Here is a 21,907-nt window from a genome sequence, read left to right on the forward strand (position 1 = left end):
TAATCTCTTACTTACCTTGTTTGGAATTTTGTGGTGTTGTTGTCTTAGGATGCCATCCAGAGGAGTGCTGTTACTTGCCTCCTGCACTACAGAGGCCCAACTTGCCTTAATAAGAAGTTGCAAACTCAAACAGAGATTACAAACTCAAAAGGATGTGTATAACACAATAATTCGTTACAGAATTAGAGATAAGAGTTTATGAGTAGAGATAAGTTCGTGTTAGTCCATAGTCAGATTTGACGTGAAGGTCTTAGTTTCAATCATTGAGCAGAAGTCAGAAGTCAATTATGGATCAGAAACCAGGACAGGGCAGCCTCTCTTTTGACTTTCATGTGTCTCTTGAAGACTTTTTTTGTGCTGACAACCCTTTGCAGCTATTTGTTTTTTGTTAGCCAGTCACTTGAATGGTTAACTGTATTTCATTTATTTATTTTTAAATGTTTTGTAGGTTGCACTGTCTTGATATTTTATGATACAGTGGTATAGAAATGCTTTAATAAATAAAGAGTCAGAGGCAACAATAATGTATCCAACAATGCTCAAATCAAAGCACAGAATGGAAGAAAGCAACAAGTGAGTCAAACCCTGCTGCGAGATCTGTACGCTGCAAACATCCCAGCAAATCTGAGTAAGAGGTCAGACAACAAGTGGTCCATGCAGTTACATCTCCTGCTTGACTCTTTTCGATGTCATCCACACAAAAAAGAGAGAGAAACATTTTTATCAGTTATTTTTATTTTTAAAAAGTGTTCATATAGACTTTAAAAAGAAACAAACCAAAAGCTTTACCCAGGCAGAAAAAAGAACCCAAGTTACAAAAATAAACTGCAGACCTATCCGTTTGCCTCTTTCCAAACTAACACCCAATGAGCTCCTCTTATAACTGAAGGCATGAAATGAACATCTTAACAGTCTTTAAACATAATGTAACATTTTGGATATGAATAATTAAGTTCTACTAAGTATGGACTTAAAGGATGTAATTCAGTTTTGCTTTATGTTCCTTTAAGAACAATCCACCCAACATTCACTTGTGTAAAATGAGGAAGAAACATAACACCATTTAGGCTGTTCAAAGCCATAAACAATTATAGCCAGAAGTGCCTTTCCCTGGAAGCCTTAAATACAGTGTAATATCAATGAAATTGCCATGACAAATTTTCGTAGTTAAAAGTCATGAACTGATGATACTGTAGTAATTTGAGGTAGATCTGTTGGATGAGTAGCAGTGTAGCGACTGTTTAAGAGCAGACATGACTCAAATGATAAGACAGAAGAGTTAGTTGGCTGTGAGTTTAACAGTGGTGGAAGAAACAGCCAGGTATATTTCATTTGCAAGAGGCATCAAAATGAATTGGATTTGCATAAGCGCAAACCTTGCACTGTGGTGCATCTCCTCATTTTCATGGGGCTTGCTCACAAGAGAAATTCACACGATATTGCATCCAGTTTTGGAACAGTCAGCCACAAAACTCACGGGTCTCATTTTCTTCCTCAGCTTATGGCCAAGATTGTGGACTTTAGATAACCTATATTTTGGAGGCCCAAGAAAGGATTTGTCAAAACAAAAAGAAAAACATGTTATCTGTTCTTTTTCTGGCGTTTTGGCTCCCTGTATTTTTAGACAACTGAATCAAGATGTATATGCGGTGAATTTGTGATGTGTGTGTAAAAATACATATATCTGATCCACTTAACTGAGAATCTAGCTTGTGATGAGTTTGTGGAGTACCTATACAGGCTGCTTCTTAGAAACATATCTGATATTTTACCATTTTATAATTCTGACCCATACGCAAATAAACATGATTGAGGCTATCTAATTGGCAAAAAGCAGTAGCTTCTATGCTCAATTTCACTGACCTTAATTCTTATTAATGGGCACTTAGATTTTTTGCACCTCTATCATTCAGAAGTTGTAACTTCATTTCAGAAAAGTGGCCTATCAATAAACACATTTTGACCTAAGCAACAAGGAAGTCATTTTATACAGATTGATATAGATTGTTGACAACATAATAAGGCAACTCAGCTTGGCACCAAATACAGTTATCCGGGCAGGACTGTTAATCCCAAGATGAATAATGCATTATCAAGTCTTGGGGTATAGGGAGAGGAATGTATAGAGGAATGTATTTCAAACAGTTTGTGTGTGCAGTTAATAAGGTTCGCACAACATGGTAAGCCAAACTGCAGATTGTAGTTAATGAGGGGAAGAGCGTAACCATGAGTCCTGGTTCAGACAACACACAAAGCCAAACCTTGGCTTAGGTAGGCACAGCACTAACGAGGACTAAGGAGGATCAAAAAGTACCTGCGAGCTCCTCTATGGGAGCCCACATGGTTGCATGTTCTTGCTAAGCCAGGTTGGCTCACATTGTTGCACAAGCCAGGTCAATAATATTGAAACTGGATGACATTCCCTAAGAACCTGCCCTTCCTTTCTACTGTAATGTACAGAGGTCAAAATCAAAATTTTCATTCCCACAATTCCATATGCGGTTGAATGCACACATACATTCTTGCAGAAGCAGGCTTCTTCACATACTTCAGTGGAATGGGCTATGAACAGGAAGATATTGTGGACAGAGTTGCGGTGCAAGCTACCAGGTCCATAAGGATCTCCTGGATGGGGCCACATGATTACCAAGCTCACGAGGGTGCAATGGCATTATATGCCTCTCAGATCACTGCTTAGCCCAGGGGTTGTCAACCTGGTCCCTACCGCCCACTAATGGGCGTTTCAGGATTCTAGGTGGGCGGTAGAGGGCTATATGGCACAAGCTGAATCCCCCTTCCATCGAGCACTGGTGGGCGGTAAGGAAATTTTACCATTGAGAAAGATGCATTAGTGGGTGGTAGGTATAAAAAGGTTGACTACCCCTTAAGCCCAGGCTTCCTCAACCTCCAGATGTTTTTGGCCTACAACTCCCATGATCCCTAGCTAGCAGGACCAGTGGTCAGGGAAAATGGGAATTGTAGTCTCAAAACATCTGGAGGGTTGAGGCTGAGGAATCCTGCCTTAGCCTAAAGGCAACTGACATGAATAAGGTACACTGCTTACTAGCAATGCAATCCTATGTAAATTCCTATGAGGAATGGAAGTAAAATCCAATGAAGGACTTACTCCCAGGTAAGGGTATATCATTAGTATACTGGACTCTTTTATAAAGTGTAAAGAAAACTCAACATATTTAATCTTTAAAAAAATTCACTTAAGCTACAGCAGCCAAATTGACCAGAAATATTCCCCCTTTTATACCAGTGCTTTCAAACATTTAAAGAGTACACAAATATATGCTTTCTGTGGGAAATATCTAATTACAGAATTAGGTTTTCATTTTCACTAGCTTGCGTTTGCTGCAAGGAACACCACTCTGCAAGCGACAGTAAAGAGAATATTAGCATCGGATATTCTTCTGTCGCTGTGGGGTATGGTGTACTGAATTTGGGGGAAAGAGGGGAGATCTTTTAGCTCAGTTTGGGTTAACACCAATAATACTAATGTTACTAATAAAAACCCTCCTAGCTGCACTTGTAGATCACAGATCTTCCCTTACAACCATAAGCACCGGGCCTTCTCTTTGAAGATGCTCACGATGCATTTAAGATATACAATGCCATAAAATCATAAAAATGGAATGCAGAGAATTGCCTTGAGAAACCATTAGCTTTGAAGGAATGTCTAGACAACTGTGTCAACAAATGCAAATAATTTATGCTTCTCCGTTTCTCTCCAATGGATGGCCCCATGCTGAGTGTACACAAACTTAGAAGAAAAAGGCATGTCATAATCATAGGAGCAGGGAGGGTTACGGAATCACACAGAAATTCAAGTTAATCTTGACTAGAACTTCAGAAATTGCTTTCCCATTGTCAGAAATTGCTTTCCCGTTGTCAGCCAGAAGTGTTGCTTGCCCCTGGTTTGTTTTGGCCTGGGATTAGCATATATGCACGTGAATGGTGAGTAGAATCTGCAGAGCACGGCTCTCGTTCTGACTTCATTCAGTTCAGTGGAGCTTACGTGAGAGTAAGAAACACTTGGCGGCTTGTGCCCACTTCCTCTGAGAAGGTGTGAGGATGGAAGCTCCGGTCTCTCATTGTCTGAACTATTCACTCAATAAGGGGGGGGGGTTTCAAATGACCCCAAACTTTAGTGCAATCTCTTACACCAAGCAGCCATGTGATTTTGGAATCAATGCTTTTGTCAAATATATTTTAAGGCACTTCAGTAGGTATTTTAAATATATATATGTATATATAAGTATCTATAAAAATAAAATAAATGCCGAAGCAACATTCACATATGCCCATCTTCTGAATTGTCTCTGTGTATGTACAAAATAGTACATATATACATTCATTGGATCTCTTCCACTGTTAAACTTTCACTGGCATCTTGGGCTGCTTTGTTAATTTCAGTGCCTGCAAGCAGTAAAACACAGCATCAGTTTGTTTGCATTGAAAGAAGCAGCAGCAGCAAAGTTAAACAACCCAATGTACTTGAAATAAATTGGTGATAGGTTTCCTACAGTAGGAGGGAGATGCTGGTGTCTCTGGCCAACTCTTCCCCGAGTGTCTTGTGCTACTAAATTACAAGGGGTGTTTCCCCACTCTCTTGCTAGTTTTCTTCTCCTCCACCTTGTGCAAGAATTCTTTCTTCTGGGATTAGAAAGGATCAAAAAGACTTTAGCTTTTTTCTACAAATCACCTCACAATGGGCTATAACATACCGTTTCTTCCTTTTCTCTCTCCCTCACACCTGGAGACATGACACTTTCTTATTTCTCTGACACTGACTGGCAGCATACCCTACTCCTCTCTCACTCCTGGCAATTCCTAAAGACAGGGAACTGGAATCACACATCTGATAAAATGCTGACGATGAAAGTTGGTAACTTTTAAGAAGCCATCTGTTGCAGATTTCCTGGGAGAAAAAAAATCCTAGGTTATCCTTTCCTGTTAAGAAAAGTTTAGAGTGGCACCATTCCATTTCCTAGAGGAGAAAGATGGCAGCACTGGGCATCCAAGGCAGGCCACAGGGTGGCACCGGGCAGAGAAAGTTCCTCCTTGGACACTTAGAAAAGAAGAGCATAAGAACTTAGGAAGAGCCTGCTAGAATGACATCTAGTCTAGCATTATGTTCTCACAGTGGCCATCCAGATGCCGGTGGAAAACCTGCAAGCAGGACCTGAGCACAAATGCACTCTTCCTTCTTGTGGCTTCCAGCAGCTGGTATTCAGAAGCATTACTGCCTATGACCATGGAGTCACGAGCACAGCCATCATGGCTAGTAGCCACTGATAAGCCTTCTCCTCCTGAATCCTTTTCCAAAGTTGGGAGCCCTCACTGCCTCTTATCAGAGTGAATTCCATGGTTTAACTGTGTGTTGCACTGCTTTGCTGCCCCTTTCTTGAAGAAGCCTCCGGCACTGTCAAACACCTTGCGATAAGACTCCTGTTGGCTTTATAGTTGTGAGATCTGGTACTGTAGTAGTTCTGACAGTACTGAAAGGTCTCATTAGCTCTCCATATTTGGTTGACCCAGTTTCAGGCCTAATTCCAGTGTCTGTTGGTCTGTTTTCTTTTTTTAAAAAATCATATGAGAAATTGCACTCATGTAAATTATGTGCACATATATGTAACGTGAGTGCTGCTGTCAGGTTCCTTTGATGTTAAAACTCATTTACTGTGTACTGAAAAGTTCCCAACAGCTTGTGAACCATGATACGGGTATTCGTCTTATATTTAAACATCTTTAAAAACAGCAAGACAGGTTATTGAGAAAGCATTACCAAAACAGATGGAACATAGACCACAATGCTCTCGTAAAAAGTGCACTATTTGTTTCTTAAATTTGAGAATTAGGGTTAATTGTATTAAATACATTACAAATGAAGACACATATATTTGCAACATTGTTTGGGAAAATGAGATCTTTGGTGTGTGGAGGCTTCTACAGTACTACTTGCCGGAATAGAAACGCCCTCTTGTCGACGAACCTCTAAATATTTAAATTCTACTTCATGAAGAAATCACATGTTGGTATCATAATTAAGGAAGGATGTCACTGTAGAGCTGAGTACAATGACTGGATAACAGTTTTCCACCAGGAAAGAAATGCCAAAGTGAAGCCAAGGAGTTGATAGAAAATAAACATCAAGGTGAGGTTGACATGTTTACTTTCAAAGCAGGAGACCATTATCCAGGCACAACATCAAAAATCTATTGTAATTATTGCTACTGAACCAAGAATGAACTTCCCTGATTTACAAAAATAATAATATTGTCATGTAATTAGAATAATATTCTTGGAAAAATAACCTACAAGACCAGAAGACGAACAGTGGTATGGCAAAATGACAAATGATCAAAATAAATCTGCCAAGCAACATAGCCTGGTTAATTAAAACTAACAAGAAAAGAGACCTGACTTTGGATGCATCTCGGAGGAAAAAGGCAAATGCCCTACTAGATTTGGGGGAAACAAAACCACCCACAACAGGGCCTTTTTAGACTTTACTGGGAACACATGCATGGATGAAAGAAAGAGTCACAATTTCCTGTCTTTGGAAATTTTCTAAATGCCTCGACTTCATTGTTTATGATATCTAGGCAGAGGAAGAGCAGATACTTTATTGTGCAGAGAACCTCACCAAAGCATTGTACAAGGACAAAATGTGGCACGGTGCTTCAGATGCAGTGAGCATCTCTGGGTATGCCTGCAGGTCCTATTTACTGATGTGCTTTTTCCGTGCAAAATGATTGCCAGAAGTCCACACGAAGCACACATTCAGCCCAGCCTAATCTCCTTGTCTGTAGATTGGTATGATCATGGAGTGGCTCTGCCAGCACCTGAACAGCAATGGACACAACAGTTCTCTAATCTTATCTTTCTCTCCCCCTAGATCTATCGTAATGAACTATGCTTCCGGCCACAATTCCTTACCTTTTGTCTAGAAATCATCCAAGACTTTATTGTTGGTACCAACACGCTACCGAGGAGAATCTGAGCCGGGTGATAGATAAGTAAAGGGACTGAGATTAAGGATAGGTGTTCGTAGCCTTCAAATACTATCTTCAGCATTGGTATTCCTGTGGACAGAAAGACAGCTAAATTTAGGACTGCTTTGACTGATGTATTTTCTTTGTCGGGGATCACAGGAAAGCATTATACTTTTTATAACATTTCACTAAGATTTCAAAAAAGAAAACAAACGAAAAAAGATTGTTCAGAAGACACAGATGTAGTAGGAGGCAGAAAAACTAATTCTGCAGTGAAGAAAAGCCCCTTTTCCTTTTGGCAAAAAGAAACGAGACAGAATGCTGGAGAGACTCCAAGAACAAATCTCCCCTCCGTTCGAAAGCGGCATTCTCTCAGCCAGAGGCTGAATGCAAATTTCTAACCTGCTAGAGGCCAACTGTACAAAATATTGGGGGGTGACCTAGATTCCCCCACCCTCTCGCTTTCCTTTATCTCAATGCCAAATTGCTTACCTTCTCCCCCATTTATGATATTCCTCACGGTCGCTGAGCCTACTCTCTTTTCCACAAACAAATATGTTCTCTTTGCAGTGAAAGGGGAACATTTGCACCTCGGAATGGAAAAGGAATCCTTACCGCTTTGCCCAGGACATTTCGGACAACTGGTGCATCAAAAGGAATGACTGATTGTTTACCTAGCAGTGCCTTCAGCTGGGGTGGTTGGGTCTATAAGAGGCCTCCAGGTTACATATTATTGCTATAAAGTATTCCTGAAATGTTAGAAAGTTTGTGTGTGTGTGTGTGTGTGTGTGTGTGTGTGTAATACAGTTACAGGAATGTTAGAAAGCAAGCAAGCAAGCAAGCAAGCAAGCAAGCAAGCAAGCAAGCAAGCAAGCAAGCAACAAACAAACAAACATTACACTGTTACAACAGCACAATATCTACTCAAGAGGCAAGTCCCATAGAGTTGAATAGGGCTTACTCCTGGGTATGTGGGTAAAGGATTGTGGCCGAAAACCCTTTTGGAAATCAAGCCCAATGTAGTGCCATTCAATCCTACAAAGTTTTGAATGAAGAAAAGAAACTACATGAGGATGTGCACGCTTGTTTGATTTTTGGTCTTTTGTCTGAGAAGGGATGCTGGATTCTTTGAACAACATTACAAACATGGAAACAAAGCCTATTGTAAATCCCAGGCCACTCTTGGATATTTCAGTCCACAACGTTTGTTAATGTAACTATGGAACAGGAGCAGTGATTCAAACGACAGTGACAGGAGCAGGTGCCACTATAACAAAAATAGCAAAGCACTGCTGAGAAATTTAAATCTTTAAGATGGGTAGCAAAGAACAAAAGGCGCTATGCTTAAAAGGATTTGGTTATCTTTATTTTCATCTGTCCACTCCAGTTTCTTTCATCACTTATAGTACATAAATTCTGATGTAATGGAATACGATAGGAACACCAACATTAGATCTCTTTAGTATAAAGTTGTGCAGCATCTTGGCACACACAAATATATATATTTTAAAACATAGCAAATCCAGCTACTTTTCTAAAATGTTCAAAAAGTAAAGCATAGCTTTTTAAAAAGTGAATTTCAGAAAAATGGTTCACATTGTTACATTAGTCTTCCCATAGATGCATCGGTCCCCTTGTTTGACGGCTGCTTTCAGTGTGTTGTTTTTTTAAAGGGGAAACATTTGAAATTATTATTCAAACCCGATTTGCAAGGAATGGAAAACAAGTGTTAACAATGTTGCTCCTGCTGTTCATGGACCCGGAGGAAACAAATGAGAACCAAAATTCAGGAACCTGCCAGGAACTTTGCTACTATCCTCCCATCCCTCCACCTATCCTACCAATTTCTGCAAGTGAAATCAGGAGGGGGGATGAAACCAAGACTGTTTCCCCACTAGGGCATTGAAACTCTTATCCATTTCCTTGGAAGTTCTACTATGTTCAGTGGGTTTTACTCCCAGGTCAGGGGCATTGCTAGGGAGTGAGCCAGCGGACTTGAGTCCTGGGCCTTTTGTGCCTTCTGATGCTTTACTGTGTAAGGCATGTCTGGAATATCGCTTTGTCGGATTGCTTGAAGTGATACACAGTGGACCAACCAATCCAGAACCCTGCTGGGCTCCTGCTGGCAAAATGGAGGAGAGCTCTTCCACTCCTCTCCCATGATTTTTCTTAACTATTTCCCTCCTACTGAAAACACTGGGAGGGAAATCAAAGGGTCTCCAGGGTGGACTGAACTCACTACCTTGTTTGGGGGCATGTAAGGGGACTGAAGTGTTGGGTCCTTTGGATAGAGCCATTTCTCAGGTTCACACCCAGCATGTACCCAAATCTCCCATGGTTTGGTCCTACCAACAGTGGAAATCTGATATTGGTAGGGAAAGGGCTGTGGAAGTTTCTCTGACAATAGGGAGGAGACCTTCAAATACAGGTCTCACTCTCCAAGGATGGGACTTCCTAAGTCCTCATGGTTAGGAAACACAAAAACAAACTGGAGCAATCTGGTCTCTTGAATGATCAAAGCATTTCAGAACATAAGACCACAAGTCAAGAAGCACAAGATTGCTCTAATGGAGAGAAAAAAAGATGGAAAGAAGTAATTTCCAAGAGTACCTTCCATCCCTTAGTAAATAAGATACAGCTTTCTACTCTTACATTATCATAAGGGATATCCTGCCTTTCCCTATTTTGCTTCTTTAGCCCCACCCCATCTTCCTGAGGCCATATTTTAATTACCATAACAAGACACTGTTCTGTCTCCTACAGTCTGAGTACTTAAGTACTGAGACACAGTACACAAAGTATTTAAGAACAGCCCTAATAAGTCTTTAGTCCCCTGTAGCTCTATGAAAAAGCAAATTTCCTATATATGCAGCATCCTAATTCCCCTCCAATATCACAGGCTAACCCCAAAGCAAGCAGGGCTACTCTTCAAACTAGTAGTCAACTCAAGCAAGAAGGTCTACCCCTGTGGTGGTACCATGCAACTTCAGACTTTCCTTAGTCTCTTGCCTCTTAATGACTGTGAATCTTTTACATTTAAACAACCCCCTCCCTGAAATACAGCATTTGTACTTCACATTTTCACAGTCACCACACACACACACACACACACAGTATTTTTAAAAACTTGCAGGGTAAGAAAGTATTTTCACATAAATTTAAATATGACTCTCTTTCTATCCCGCTATCACTGCAACCACAGAAATGAAGCAAATAAATTTTAATGCTCCAAGGTACTGATTCTGTGTCACCATGGTTGACAGGATCCATGCAAGCTTCAGGAGATGGCATTTGACTTTATGAAAGTGAGCACTCTGCACGCATTTACAATTTTACAGGGACTTTAAGCTGTCATGCTGAAAAATGTTTATAAAACATTAATCAAAAATGCCTTTTTAATACAATGCATTGTCTGAAAGATGTTAGCAGGCACATATTGTAAATGGATTCTTTTTTTCTGACTAAAGTAATTTCTACCAAAAGCATTTCCCCCTCTGCTGTACAAGTACACAGCGAGGATAGATAAAGAGCACTTTCTCAGCACATTACTACCTGATCCAAACACTTGGGAAATCACTAATGTACAGCACGCCATATTTCCATGTCACACATGACACATTTGTCTAAAATTACCCAACAGAGTTTGACATTGCAGCCTATTCCTTCGCTGAGCTTTCAACTGACATCTGCCAAGCAAGAACTTCAAGTAAGAGCTTTTTTTTTCTTTAACAAGGAACCAAGAGTTTTCTTTTATCCTATACCCAGGATGGAAAGGATAAAAAAGTAAGAGCGGGAGCTCAGGTCTCCCACCCCCCCGTTTTAATATGTTTATTTTATGCTCCTTGAATCTCTGTGCTTTCCTCAGAGTAGCATTTGTCACTTGCTGCTTGGCACTGCTATGATTTGAGAGAACTTCTCTTTGTTACTACCGAAATATTGGTTATCCTTCACACAAGTCACGGATCCCCCCAAATTTCTTTCTTACTCCAGCATTTAGATTTCTTTTCCCTATGCAGATCCAAACCAACAATTCATTTTAGAAGTCTCTCACACATCCAGTCATTTATGTATTCATGTAAGTATACCGAGATATTTTACTTACAGATTGGGCATTACAGAAAAAGATAAGGTGTGTTCATGTAACATGGATGTACTGGGGGAGGAAAACCCTCCTGCTGTACAATAGCCTGCGACCCTTACCCCACTTAGAAATAATATTGCTGTGGGCACAGAAAAATAAAACAACCTACTGAAGAGTGTTTTTCCCCTTTCCTGCACAATCTAGGCTTCATAGCAGTAAAAAGTGTCATTTGTTTATACAGACTTACACATGATTGTAGTGAACCACAAGCCTTTTAGAAAACTGGAACTCCAAACAAAAATTAGAAGTTATTTGGCTGCACTAACCAATTTGTTTCACATGCACTTAACACTGGGATCAAATTGAGGAGGAATGAAAAGGAAGAAGTTCAATGTAGTGTCTTCTAAAAAAGCACAAGTCTTTTGCATTCCCTTTCCCTGAAGGGGTAGCCAATGAGAGGCTCTCCAGATGTTGCTGGACAACCAGCCTCATCATTCCTGACCACTGGTCATGCTGGCCAATGGGAGTTGTGATCCAAAGTATCTGGCAGGCACCAGATTGAGGAAGGCTAGTCTAAGTGCCATAGAGTGGATCCCACAATGATGGCCACACTAACTACAATGGTTGAGGATAAAAAGCCATGCTGCTCTTTCTGGGTCATGTTACAGCTTAGTTATGTTACAAACTGAAGTGTGTCTGTGAAAACACCCTCAGACGAAATAATTTGTCTATGTGATTGGCATTTGAGTCTACTTTGCCTTATGATTCATCCCAGGCAGCTAGGCAAAGTTGAACTGTGGGAATGTGCATTTACAGAGGTGCTATTAACAATCTCTCTATAATCTGGGGTGTCTCAAAAAGCAATGCAGCAAAGTCCCCTAAGTGTATTTTCATCAATACTAGCCACTAGTGTACATTTATGGGTGACTGCATCAAAACCCATCAATAGATCAGTAAGTATTAATGAGAGAATTTGTTGATGGCTGGAAGGTAGCCATCCATCAATGCGGCATAAACTGCCTTATATGATGATGTTTCATTGAAGTGTTTGTGAGAAATCAGAGTCAACTAGGATTATTTAGGCCACAAACGTCCTGATGGATCTATGCAAAAGGAGGAGTTTTGTTTTTCGTAAGCTGTAATATAAATATTTCCTCAGTACATTTAATTTCAAAAATCAATACAGAAAGACACCAACACGAAAACCACCTCTGGAACAGTATGGAGGGGAGAGGGAAGCATGAAACACTTCCATTAAGGCTAAAAAAAAATACCCCCACCCTAATATTTAATGACAGAATGTAACGGCAATTCTGGAACTCTTTCTTTGGAACTACACATTAGGAGAAAGAAGTATATGAAAACAGGATCAGGCTCCCATGTCCTGATGTCATCACATTGAATTTTTTGCTTTAGCCACTAGTGGCTGATACAGAGTGACACTGGGGGAAACGTGCAACATGACAAGGAAACAAACAAGTTTCCTTAAACGTAGAGTGGACAGGGAAAAGACAACATGGGAGAATACTATTGTTGGAAGAAATTCAAGTTTCACCAAAGGTTTGTTTCTGTCCTAGAACTCTTGTGAAAGACAAAGGCTGAGTATATTGTGAAGAACATGAAGCCTGGGATTCAGAGCAGGGGTGGGTTTTTTCTTTTGTTTGCCAGAGAGCACGATTCACCTTTGGCCAACCCTCTAGGGGCTGAATGCCAGTAGCAGATGTGGCTAAAAGTGAGTGCTGCCCACACTCACTCTTGTGTGCACTCACAAGTACCCCCCACACATGCAGAACTAATCCAAGTGCAAGACAGAGGACTCACATACAGAGTTACACAGCTCTCTGCCTCAGTTGTCTGAGCAGATCATCTGAGGAAGAGGGTTTTCACCCCCCACCCACCCATCAAATGTTAAATCTGATGAGAATGGAGGAGGGGTTTTAAACTGTCATCAAGGCACTAGGGCTGGACCAAGTTGATTAAAGCAGAGCTGTGTTTACTATTAAGTTTGTTTTCTTTTTGTCACCACCATTAAAAATCAGTGGGATTTTGTGAGAGCCAGAAAAAATTGCAAGAGGCAGTGGCGGTGAGGAGGCCGGTGATTACACACCTACCCACCCACCCCTATTTTTTTCTACTGGTTGAAAGACAATCACATTTTCCTTCCCCATGGCTTTTTGTATGAAAGAAAATTTCCTTGTTAAGTTTATTTTGTTTTCTTTTTCTGTTAGGGAAGAAATGCTTTTCTGAAAATGAAAGAGTGAAAGAAATAGCTTTTCTTTTTATCTTGCTGATCTTCCTTCTCAAAGTTTTTGCATGAGAAACTTGATAGTATTGTGTGCATAGAAAGACTCTCTGTAGGAAGTAATGATTCTGAATCCCAGATTAACTGCAAGGCCTTCATAACACTTGGGGAAAACAAGGGAAAGACGTACATTGTCCTAAGCGTGTTTCTCACTAACAATAGGTTCAGGTCACTGGTTCACAATGTTCACATTGCCACAAAAAGGATGCTCAATATAAAAGGAAAAAGGAAAGAAAAGCAGTAGAAAGAGGGGAAAGTTTAGCACTTCTTGGTGCTGTTTTCTTTTAGAGTAAATGAAAATATGAAAAGGATACAAGTGTTCGATCTATTCCTTGTTTTTTTCCAGTGGGTTTGCACAGCTTGGAAATGATGTTTAATGGATGGTCTGAGCACTCTCTCCAGATGCTAACGATGAAACATTTAATGCCAACATCTGAAGATGCCAGCCTCAGATTCAAAAACACCTACACCTGTCTGACTGTGTTGTAGTAGCAATTAGTTAACAGAGAATTAAAAAATGAATCAAGTCACGACGAGATTGATTTTAAAAGTTGTGTGGGCCATAAAATGGGACAACAGTACATGTGCTATGAGTGGTAGCTTATCGTGGTTTAGTACCACTCAGATGGTGACTGCCTTAGTTAATATTAAGTGACTGCGCACACAGGCAGTGCCCTCATTTCTTACACAAGCACAGCTCTGGCTTCATTGCTAACAACCAAACTTTCCAGCTGTTTGAACCATTATGTTAGCGAATGAAGAACTCAGTTGGTATATACAGAATAAGACATGAATTCAAATACTATATGGTTAAATGACAGTACACAGAAAATATACATCTTAGAAACAGAGAACTAAAACACCATCGGTTTCCATCTCATGAGATACAACTCTCACTCCCCAACAAAACTTCTATGGGATTGAGTTATACACCCTTGAAACTTGTATCTCCAGTAATATGTTTATTTCAGTAATTTTACACAATTTGAGGTAGCGCAAGAAATAAAATGACATAAAAGGCAAACTTTTACATCAGTTATGCAGAAAATAAAAATTCATCCTAACTGCTTATCAATTGATTATATATCTTATGTTACAAATATCATAAATGTTCCAAATGGGTTTTACATCGTTATTTAATTTGAATGCTTAGAATCCTTCCTGTTTGGCAACACAATATAGATAAAAATCAGAACGTATCAGGCATTTTCTTTTTTTATGAGTTAAGGTTTTAGACGATATGTGAGACTTTAGGGAAAGATGCATTCACATATATGTCACCGGACAACAAACAAGCTCAAAAAAGAATAAAAGAATGTTGGTGAATCAATCAGCCTTGGTTGGATTTTTTTTTTTGGGGGGGGGGAATCCTTACTCCAGTTGCAATCCAGAACAGAAGCCATTTGCTGTGGTATAGCTCTGCAGTCATCCTATATACATCACCGGAATTCAGAGTTGTTGGCATCCATCTGTCTTGAGAGACAATGGAGGAGTGCGCCATTGGAAGTGAAGTCAATCTTTTGAGAGAATTACAGCGCCTGCTGTGGCTGTAGAGACTGATATCGGAGACACATTTTGTTGCAGCTGGGGCAGATGAAGGCATCTGGTTGTGCTGCTTCAGATGCACCATGACGTTTCTTCTCTCTGCGCTCCTCCCAGCAGTCATTCCTCCTCTGGTCACTGCTGTGGATACACAACTTAACTGTTTGTCTCGAGGCACTGCAGTTGTCTGCAAGGGATTCCCACATGGCAGGGTTGATGTTGCCAGCCTTAATGTCTTGTTTGCAGACATCAGTTGGTCTGAAAATGGGACTGGAGCCTGAAGCCACTTCCCCGTAGAGGACATCCTTGGGGATCCTTCCCTCTTGCATTCTGTGGACATGTCCAAGCCAGTGTAGATGCCGGTGAGACAGGTGTACAAACATGTGGGCTTGAAAGAGTCTCTGTCCTGCCACCCCATGCCCCAAATCTTCCTGATGCAGCACATGTGAAAGGCATTGCTCCTAATTAAGGTGCCCATGATTCACTTCCTTAAAGTGGTGTACTCAACACACACGCCTGGTCTGCCTTGCCAGTACGTTTGCCCAGCTCAGTGTCAATGGAGAAGTTGCTGGTTATGGTAGAACCCAGATAGAAAAATTGTCTACCACCTCAAGCGTGTGGTCACCAATGCTGATGGGTGGAGTGCTGGCAACATTCAGACCCAGGATGTTGGTCTTCATCAGGCTTATGGCAAGGCTGAACTCCCTGCAGGCTTGGGCAAAATGGCTGATGAAACTCTGTAGAGTTTTCAAGTACTTGAACAGAAACAACACTCAGAATTGGTGAAAAAGGAAAGTGGTGTCCATTGAAAAGAAGCGGGGGTGGGGATGTTTAGGTCCACCTGCAGTGCAGTGGGATGGCTTCCCACCTGATCTGCCTGCACTTTGAGTACTACACAGATACGATGCTTTCAAACATCTTCAACATTTTAAAGCCTGTGTGTAGGAGACATCTGTAGCCTACACCAGTTTGGGATAAAGGAATGTTGAATCATGAGCAAACTGGGATTTCCTTGTGGGTGACCTGTCAATAATCTGCTAGGTATAATGCCATTTTTTAAAGTAGATAAATTAACTTTAACTGCACTTTGGGTGAGAGAGACAGTAATATGGTCTCCTGTGTCATTATCGTTTTACATCTGGATATGAGATTTTAAAGAAGAGAGATATATTTATAAAGAGGCATGAACTTGCTGCTGTCATTGAAAAGCTGCAATCTGGTTTTTAGTGTCTGATCCAATTAAATGTATATCTGGGAAGACACACAACCAAATAAATAATTGGAGAGGTGCAATTCTGAAATGACAATTGTTATTCATTGATCCCGCTTTTGCAAGTTGAGATTGAGAGATGTAAACTTCAAGTGAATGTGATCTCCTGGGTGAGATTCTTCAGTTCAAACACAGTAAACAACTGTTGTTCTCTGATGCACATTTTAGTATTGCTGCAGGCAAGCTTTCTAAATATTAATTCAAAATCTACTACAAGCAGACTGCAGAGATGAATTGAGAACATCAGGGAGGCACTCTGGTGATGGCATTCCTGCCCACGTCAAAGGTTTAATTCAGAGAGCCTACATTCCAGGTCAAATAAATAACAGATTCCGCCAATTAGGAGGTATCATCCCATATGTTCACAGGTGGGGGGAGGCAATTAATTAATGTGTCCAATATCACACACTGTTTACTCACATAAAGTCAGTCTCCCATATAACCATTTCTCTTTACTATTTACTCTTAAATTTCCCCTCACTTCATTCGCTGCTTATAGCTGTATATTGTTATAGCACCTATAGCAGTGATTAATCCAGCAAGCTAAGAAATACTAGTTTGAGAAGACAAGCTTTACTCCTGGAGTAAAGCTGTACCCCAGTTATCCTTTGGATGACTGCAAGGGATCTGGGGGGCATCCCAACCTAATCACCCACTTCTTCCGTGATACCCCTAAAACTACTGCCCAGAGCAACAGCTTGGATTGACTGTGCACTCAGACCAGCCAGCATCTAGTTGGAATGCATCTAACTGGAATGACGAGTTAACTTTCCTTCCCTCTTTGCACTAGGCAAGGAGCAAGTAAAGTGAGGACAGCAATAAAAAGATGTGTGACCCTGACTAGTGTTAGCATAAGCACAGAACAACACGGTGTTGAGAAAGTTGGAACAACAGTGATTTCACACTTGGAGAGGTAAGGAGACCTCTTTGATACCCACTCTAGGTTTCTGTAAAAGAATGGGATATTCACCATGCCTATCCTCAAATTAGGTCATGATTCAATAGAGTTAAGATAAAATTGCAAGTGTTTCAGAGACTGCAACAATCAACTCCATTTAATCTGTGCGAAGTAATATAATCTTATCGTTTATTCATATAAGGAAGCTCCTTAAATCCATGCTAGGGAAAAAACCTCTTTGCAATTCTTTAGACACATTAGGCTGTTCTATTAGCCAAATCAGAAAGCTCAGCCAAAGCTCATAACATGGTAATTATTGACATTTTGCTGATCATATATAGTCAACATGAGAACCATGGAAGGCATGATTACTTATTCCTGGTATTAAAACTAAAATGTTTGGGTGCAATCCAGCCTAAGTTAAACACTTGCAAGTCTCACCAATTTCAATTATTTTTAAAAAGCTAAATACACGAATAACCATGTGACCATGTCATTATTTCTAGTATTTATACACTGCAGGTCCAAACACTGTAATGAATGGTAACTTTAAAATGGGTTTTCCATCCTCTGAATTTCTGGGTAATCTGCTGTACTCATTGTGAACTGGCAACTTGTAGCCGGCAGTTTCATCTCTATAGTATAAGCAAATTAACTTCTCCAAAGCGCTGGGGCTGCACATCACTGCAGGCAACAAAGCCTGCAGTATTGTTCTAGATGAACCATCCTGATAGTTGCGGTACTTCCTCTAGGCCTCCCTTCTCCCGCAGAATTAACCCCAGGGAATGACATCATGTCAGGGTTTCCAGATGGATTATGTGAAGCCATAGCTCAATGTCATTTTCAATAGCCAAGCTTATAATTAAAGGTCAAATAGTCACTTCATCTGCAATCAATCAATAGAAGAAGTACTAATACTAAGCACTAATCAATCAATGGCAAATACACTAATAAAAGCCATGCATCAAATGTCTTGTGTTTCATGTGCTTGCATGTACTAGGCATGCATGTTCCAAAGAGGCAGAGAGAGAAAAGAACAAAATGAGAGCAAATATGCCTGAGGGAATTCTCAGGTGCCACATTTATCTTCGCTAGTGAGATTTTATATCCCTAATTATCTAGTTAAACAAAATACAAATAAAAGTGATGTCATGGCAGAAATTATGCCTTCTTGTTAAAAAAAATGAGCGGAGTTCAGTTTCTATCAAAGCTGATGTTATTAGATGAAATATACCAAGGAGCAATGTCAGGGAGGACTGTATGTTTTTTCGTGTGTGCGTGTGTTTTGATCCATACAAATTCAACCTATGCACCCTGTGCCTTGAGGAAATGCAGGTACATCAACTGTTCTGTCTACAGAAGGAAACCCAACATATGGGAGGGAACTGTGCTTGTCTCAGTGTTGAGTGAGAGCTTCTTCATGGATCCAAGCAGAGGAAGTGGCAGATGGCCTCCTGAGCATGCCGCATGTGGGAATTAGTTGGTTTCATAATACGGTGTGGGAGAAGTGCCTTACAAGAGTCTTCTCATGCTTCTCTTATTACCACTTCTAAGGCTTCAAAGCTGTCATCTTTCCTCCTCCTCTGCTGGTGCTATGCTGCACTCCCCAGGGAATGGACGCAAGGCACCCTGTGGAGGCTTCACATGCCAGAATGTGAAAAATCAGTTTAAGCTCCAAGTGAAATGGCTTTTGTTGCAGGAGGCCCCTAAGTGCTCTTGTTTGCTTAGTGGTGCTGGAGTTTTGAAGGCAGATAAAAACATCCTCACAGCGGACTTAAAAGAAGGCCCTGAAGTTCACTGCTGCCCTTAAATATTCAAACACAAGTGTTAAAAACAGAATCTTGCTTCTCTCCTAAATCTGTTCAGGTAAATTACAGTGGAACACCACAACAGACAAGTTGTCATTCGTTATGAAGTCGGCAGCAAAAGTCTTGTTGGTTTCCTGGGTAGAAAGATCTGGCCTTGGGAACAGATGATAGTAGATTAACTTAATTACTATTCCAGAACAATGTGACTTTAGACAAAACATCACTCCCATGTTGTCAGGGGCCTCAATCCAGAGATTCCATTTATACTCCCCCCCGAACTGCAGCATCTTGTCCCATTGCGTCCCCTGAAACCTCAGAAAACACACCACAAACAAATCTGCTCTAAAAAGCTGGCAGATTAAACATACTTTCACAATTATTCCAAAGCTTCCTGACTAGGACCTCTAGTAAATTTTATGACAAAAAATTACTTTTCTAAATATAGAAAATTTTAGATCAGAGTACAGTACTTAGGAAATTTGTAACACAGCAATCTACCTTTTTAGGATCAACAATAAACCCCAGCTGGCAACCAAGGGACCCACTTTTATTTTTAGCCACTAGAATCCATCTTTCTTCTTCTCTTCTCTTTCCTTAGTCTTTCTCCTATTACTTTCTTCTATTTTCACTTCTCTTAAAAAATGTAATTAAACAAGGAAATTTGTAGAGACGCTGCTGGTGCAATCCATCTTATGTCAGTAACCGCATGCTTATTCAGGAGCTCTCTGCCCATAATGGCGTCTAAAGACAATGGCAGACATTCACCTCTTCTGTCTCTTTACTCTGCAATAGTGGTTTCAGCTAGCATAACCACCTGATCAGCTGATACTTCCAGTGAGGTAAACACTCAAATCACTTAGCTGGTGCAAGACTTTTGCTGTTCATAGACAAGATCTCTTAAAAAGAAAAAATAAATATTTTCTATAGTATCTGCACCCAAGGCAGCATACAGGGATAAAAATGAACAAAGCACAAGTTTAAAAATCTGCAACAGAAGGGGGGGGGGATTCAATATTAAAACCAAAACAACTTAAAGGATACTTCAACATTATTAAAAGTCCATCCAAAAACAACAACAACACCTTTTCAGATCCTGTCTCAAAAAGGGGAGAAATGAGGTTGTTGGGTCTTCCCAGGAAGGCCATTCAGACATATTGGCATCATCACTGAAAAGACTTGTCCTCTGCATCTGCCCTCCTTCTGGCAACTCCTGCAGCCAAGCATCTCTCAAGACAAGACGGATGCCAACAACAACAACAACTGCTTTATTATTATTGCCACAAAGCATACTAATTGCTTTTGTTTTGGAAAGCGGAAACTCACAAGTGTTCCTCCGTGGTCTCTCTTGAGTAGAAAATCTGGTGATTGTTGTAAATGTTCACCCCTTTTCATAGCTTTTCAATTCAGACCCCTTTGTCTCGCTGATAGTTCTCTAGCCTTCCTTCTTTAGAAGTTCATTTGGAAATTATGTAGGCCCTAACAACTACGAAATGTAGATACTAAAACACAACTAATTTCTCTTTTTCTACTTGATATAGGGCTCCCTATACATGCAACATGTCCAAAAACACAGTATATGATGATGATCATCATGATATTGGCCACCCATATTATCCACCTCTTCTTTTTTTCTTCTTCAAGTGATGCATCCATATGATTCACAGAAAGCGGAAGTGGTTTTTTAGAATGCCACATTTCCACCTCTAGCACTGGATGTCTTAACACTGAGGAATTTGCTGTGAATTTAACATAGGACTTACTGTGGGTTAGGAAACAACAGTGAGAGAGATTGCAAAGTGCCTAGCAATCGTTCCATCTCAAAACCAATTGATTTAATTAATGCAATACACTGGAGTTGTTTGCTAACAAGGCCAGAAAGGTGGATAGATATTTGAGGATCTTTCCTATATCAGCACATGTAGTCAACAGATCAGTCTTATGGAACAAATACACCATTCCAAAAAGGTCCACACTGAGTGATCTTGACATATAGGTCTGAAAGAAACTGAAGCCCTCATTGACGCCAACATAAGAATAAATTGGGTGCATTTGCAAATATTTTCCCTAGGGTTACCACTCTCTATTTAAATTGCTCGGTAAACTTTTTGTCAGCTTCCCGGAACACTGACTTGTGGTTATATTTGGAGAAAATGCCAAATATTAATTACCGTATAATGAGGTGTTCTTTCCAATTGAAAAGGGCTGATAGACAGTGGTGTACTTCTAAGTGCCATGTTTTTGCATATGGAATCTCCAAGGGCGCTTCCAATGGCAATTTTAAAAAGTTCATCTCCAAAAATGTTTTTAGTTACCCAGCCCAAATATACATTAGGTCCCAGCTTATATGGCATATTTCTCTGTTTTACATCACCATCATTTTTAGCTGCAACTAGTTAGATTGCACATGCATTTTGAAGAAAGCCCTACTGGGACTTACTTTCAAGAAAACACTCAGTAGGTTTGAGCGGTCATTGTACCTTTCTTGTTTTGGATACTGCAACATTGGTCTGCAACTGATAGTGGTGGAGTTATTCAAAAGCACAATAATAGAAGCTCTCCTCGAATATATGCTACACATCAGTAAAGGCATCACCAAGATGGCATCAATGTGGTTAATGAGCAGAGTCAAGCAAGCTACTTGAAGAAAGAAGGCTTCCTTCAGGAAATAGAAGCTTTGATGGAATGAGGGGCACCAGAAGGAACACAAACACCAGCAAAGCAATGCAAGCAGACGTGTGCCCCCCCAAATCTGCCACAGAGAATTGAAGGACCTTGTGAAGCAGATTCTGGGGATGAGGAAGGGGGGAAATGAGAAGTCCCCTTTGCGCAAGTGGCTTTTTCATGCAAGTGGACATTATTGGATGCCACCCACTGTGAGAAAGTATGGTATGACAAATATCTGTAAACTTTGTATTAAAAATTCTTATTTTGATCTTCGCTAATCACCATAAATCACAGGAAATAAATGCAATGTTCAGCAGTGTCTTCCCACTCAAAATACA

General features: G+C 40.4%; 1 protein-coding gene across 5 annotated transcripts in view; it reads right to left on the minus strand.

Moving 5' to 3' along the window:
- Nucleotides 1-717: 717 nt before the first annotated feature.
- SLC10A7 (solute carrier family 10 member 7) overlaps nt 718-21,907 on the minus strand; it is a 121,742-nt gene continuing 100,552 nt past the window's right edge. For 3 of the 5 annotated variants that reach the window (XM_083520121.1, XM_083520122.1, XM_083520120.1), the window contains 2 exons: nt 6,949-7,094; nt 718-4,425 (listed from right to left, as the gene is read on the minus strand). In XM_083520121.1, the coding sequence (XP_083376247.1) occupies nt 4,381-4,425; nt 6,949-7,094 (191 nt within the window). In that variant the 3' untranslated portion in view covers nt 718-4,380. Of the gene's footprint in view, nt 4,426-4,733; nt 4,928-6,948; nt 7,095-21,907 lie in introns of all 5 variants that reach the window. The other 2 variants (XM_083520119.1, XM_083520118.1) reach the window with 1 other exon arrangement.

The sequence above is a fragment of the Podarcis liolepis genome (genome assembly GCF_965112155.1).
Source record: "Podarcis liolepis genome assembly, chromosome: 9".
Taxonomy (NCBI): domain Eukaryota; kingdom Metazoa; phylum Chordata; class Lepidosauria; order Squamata; family Lacertidae; genus Podarcis; species Podarcis liolepis.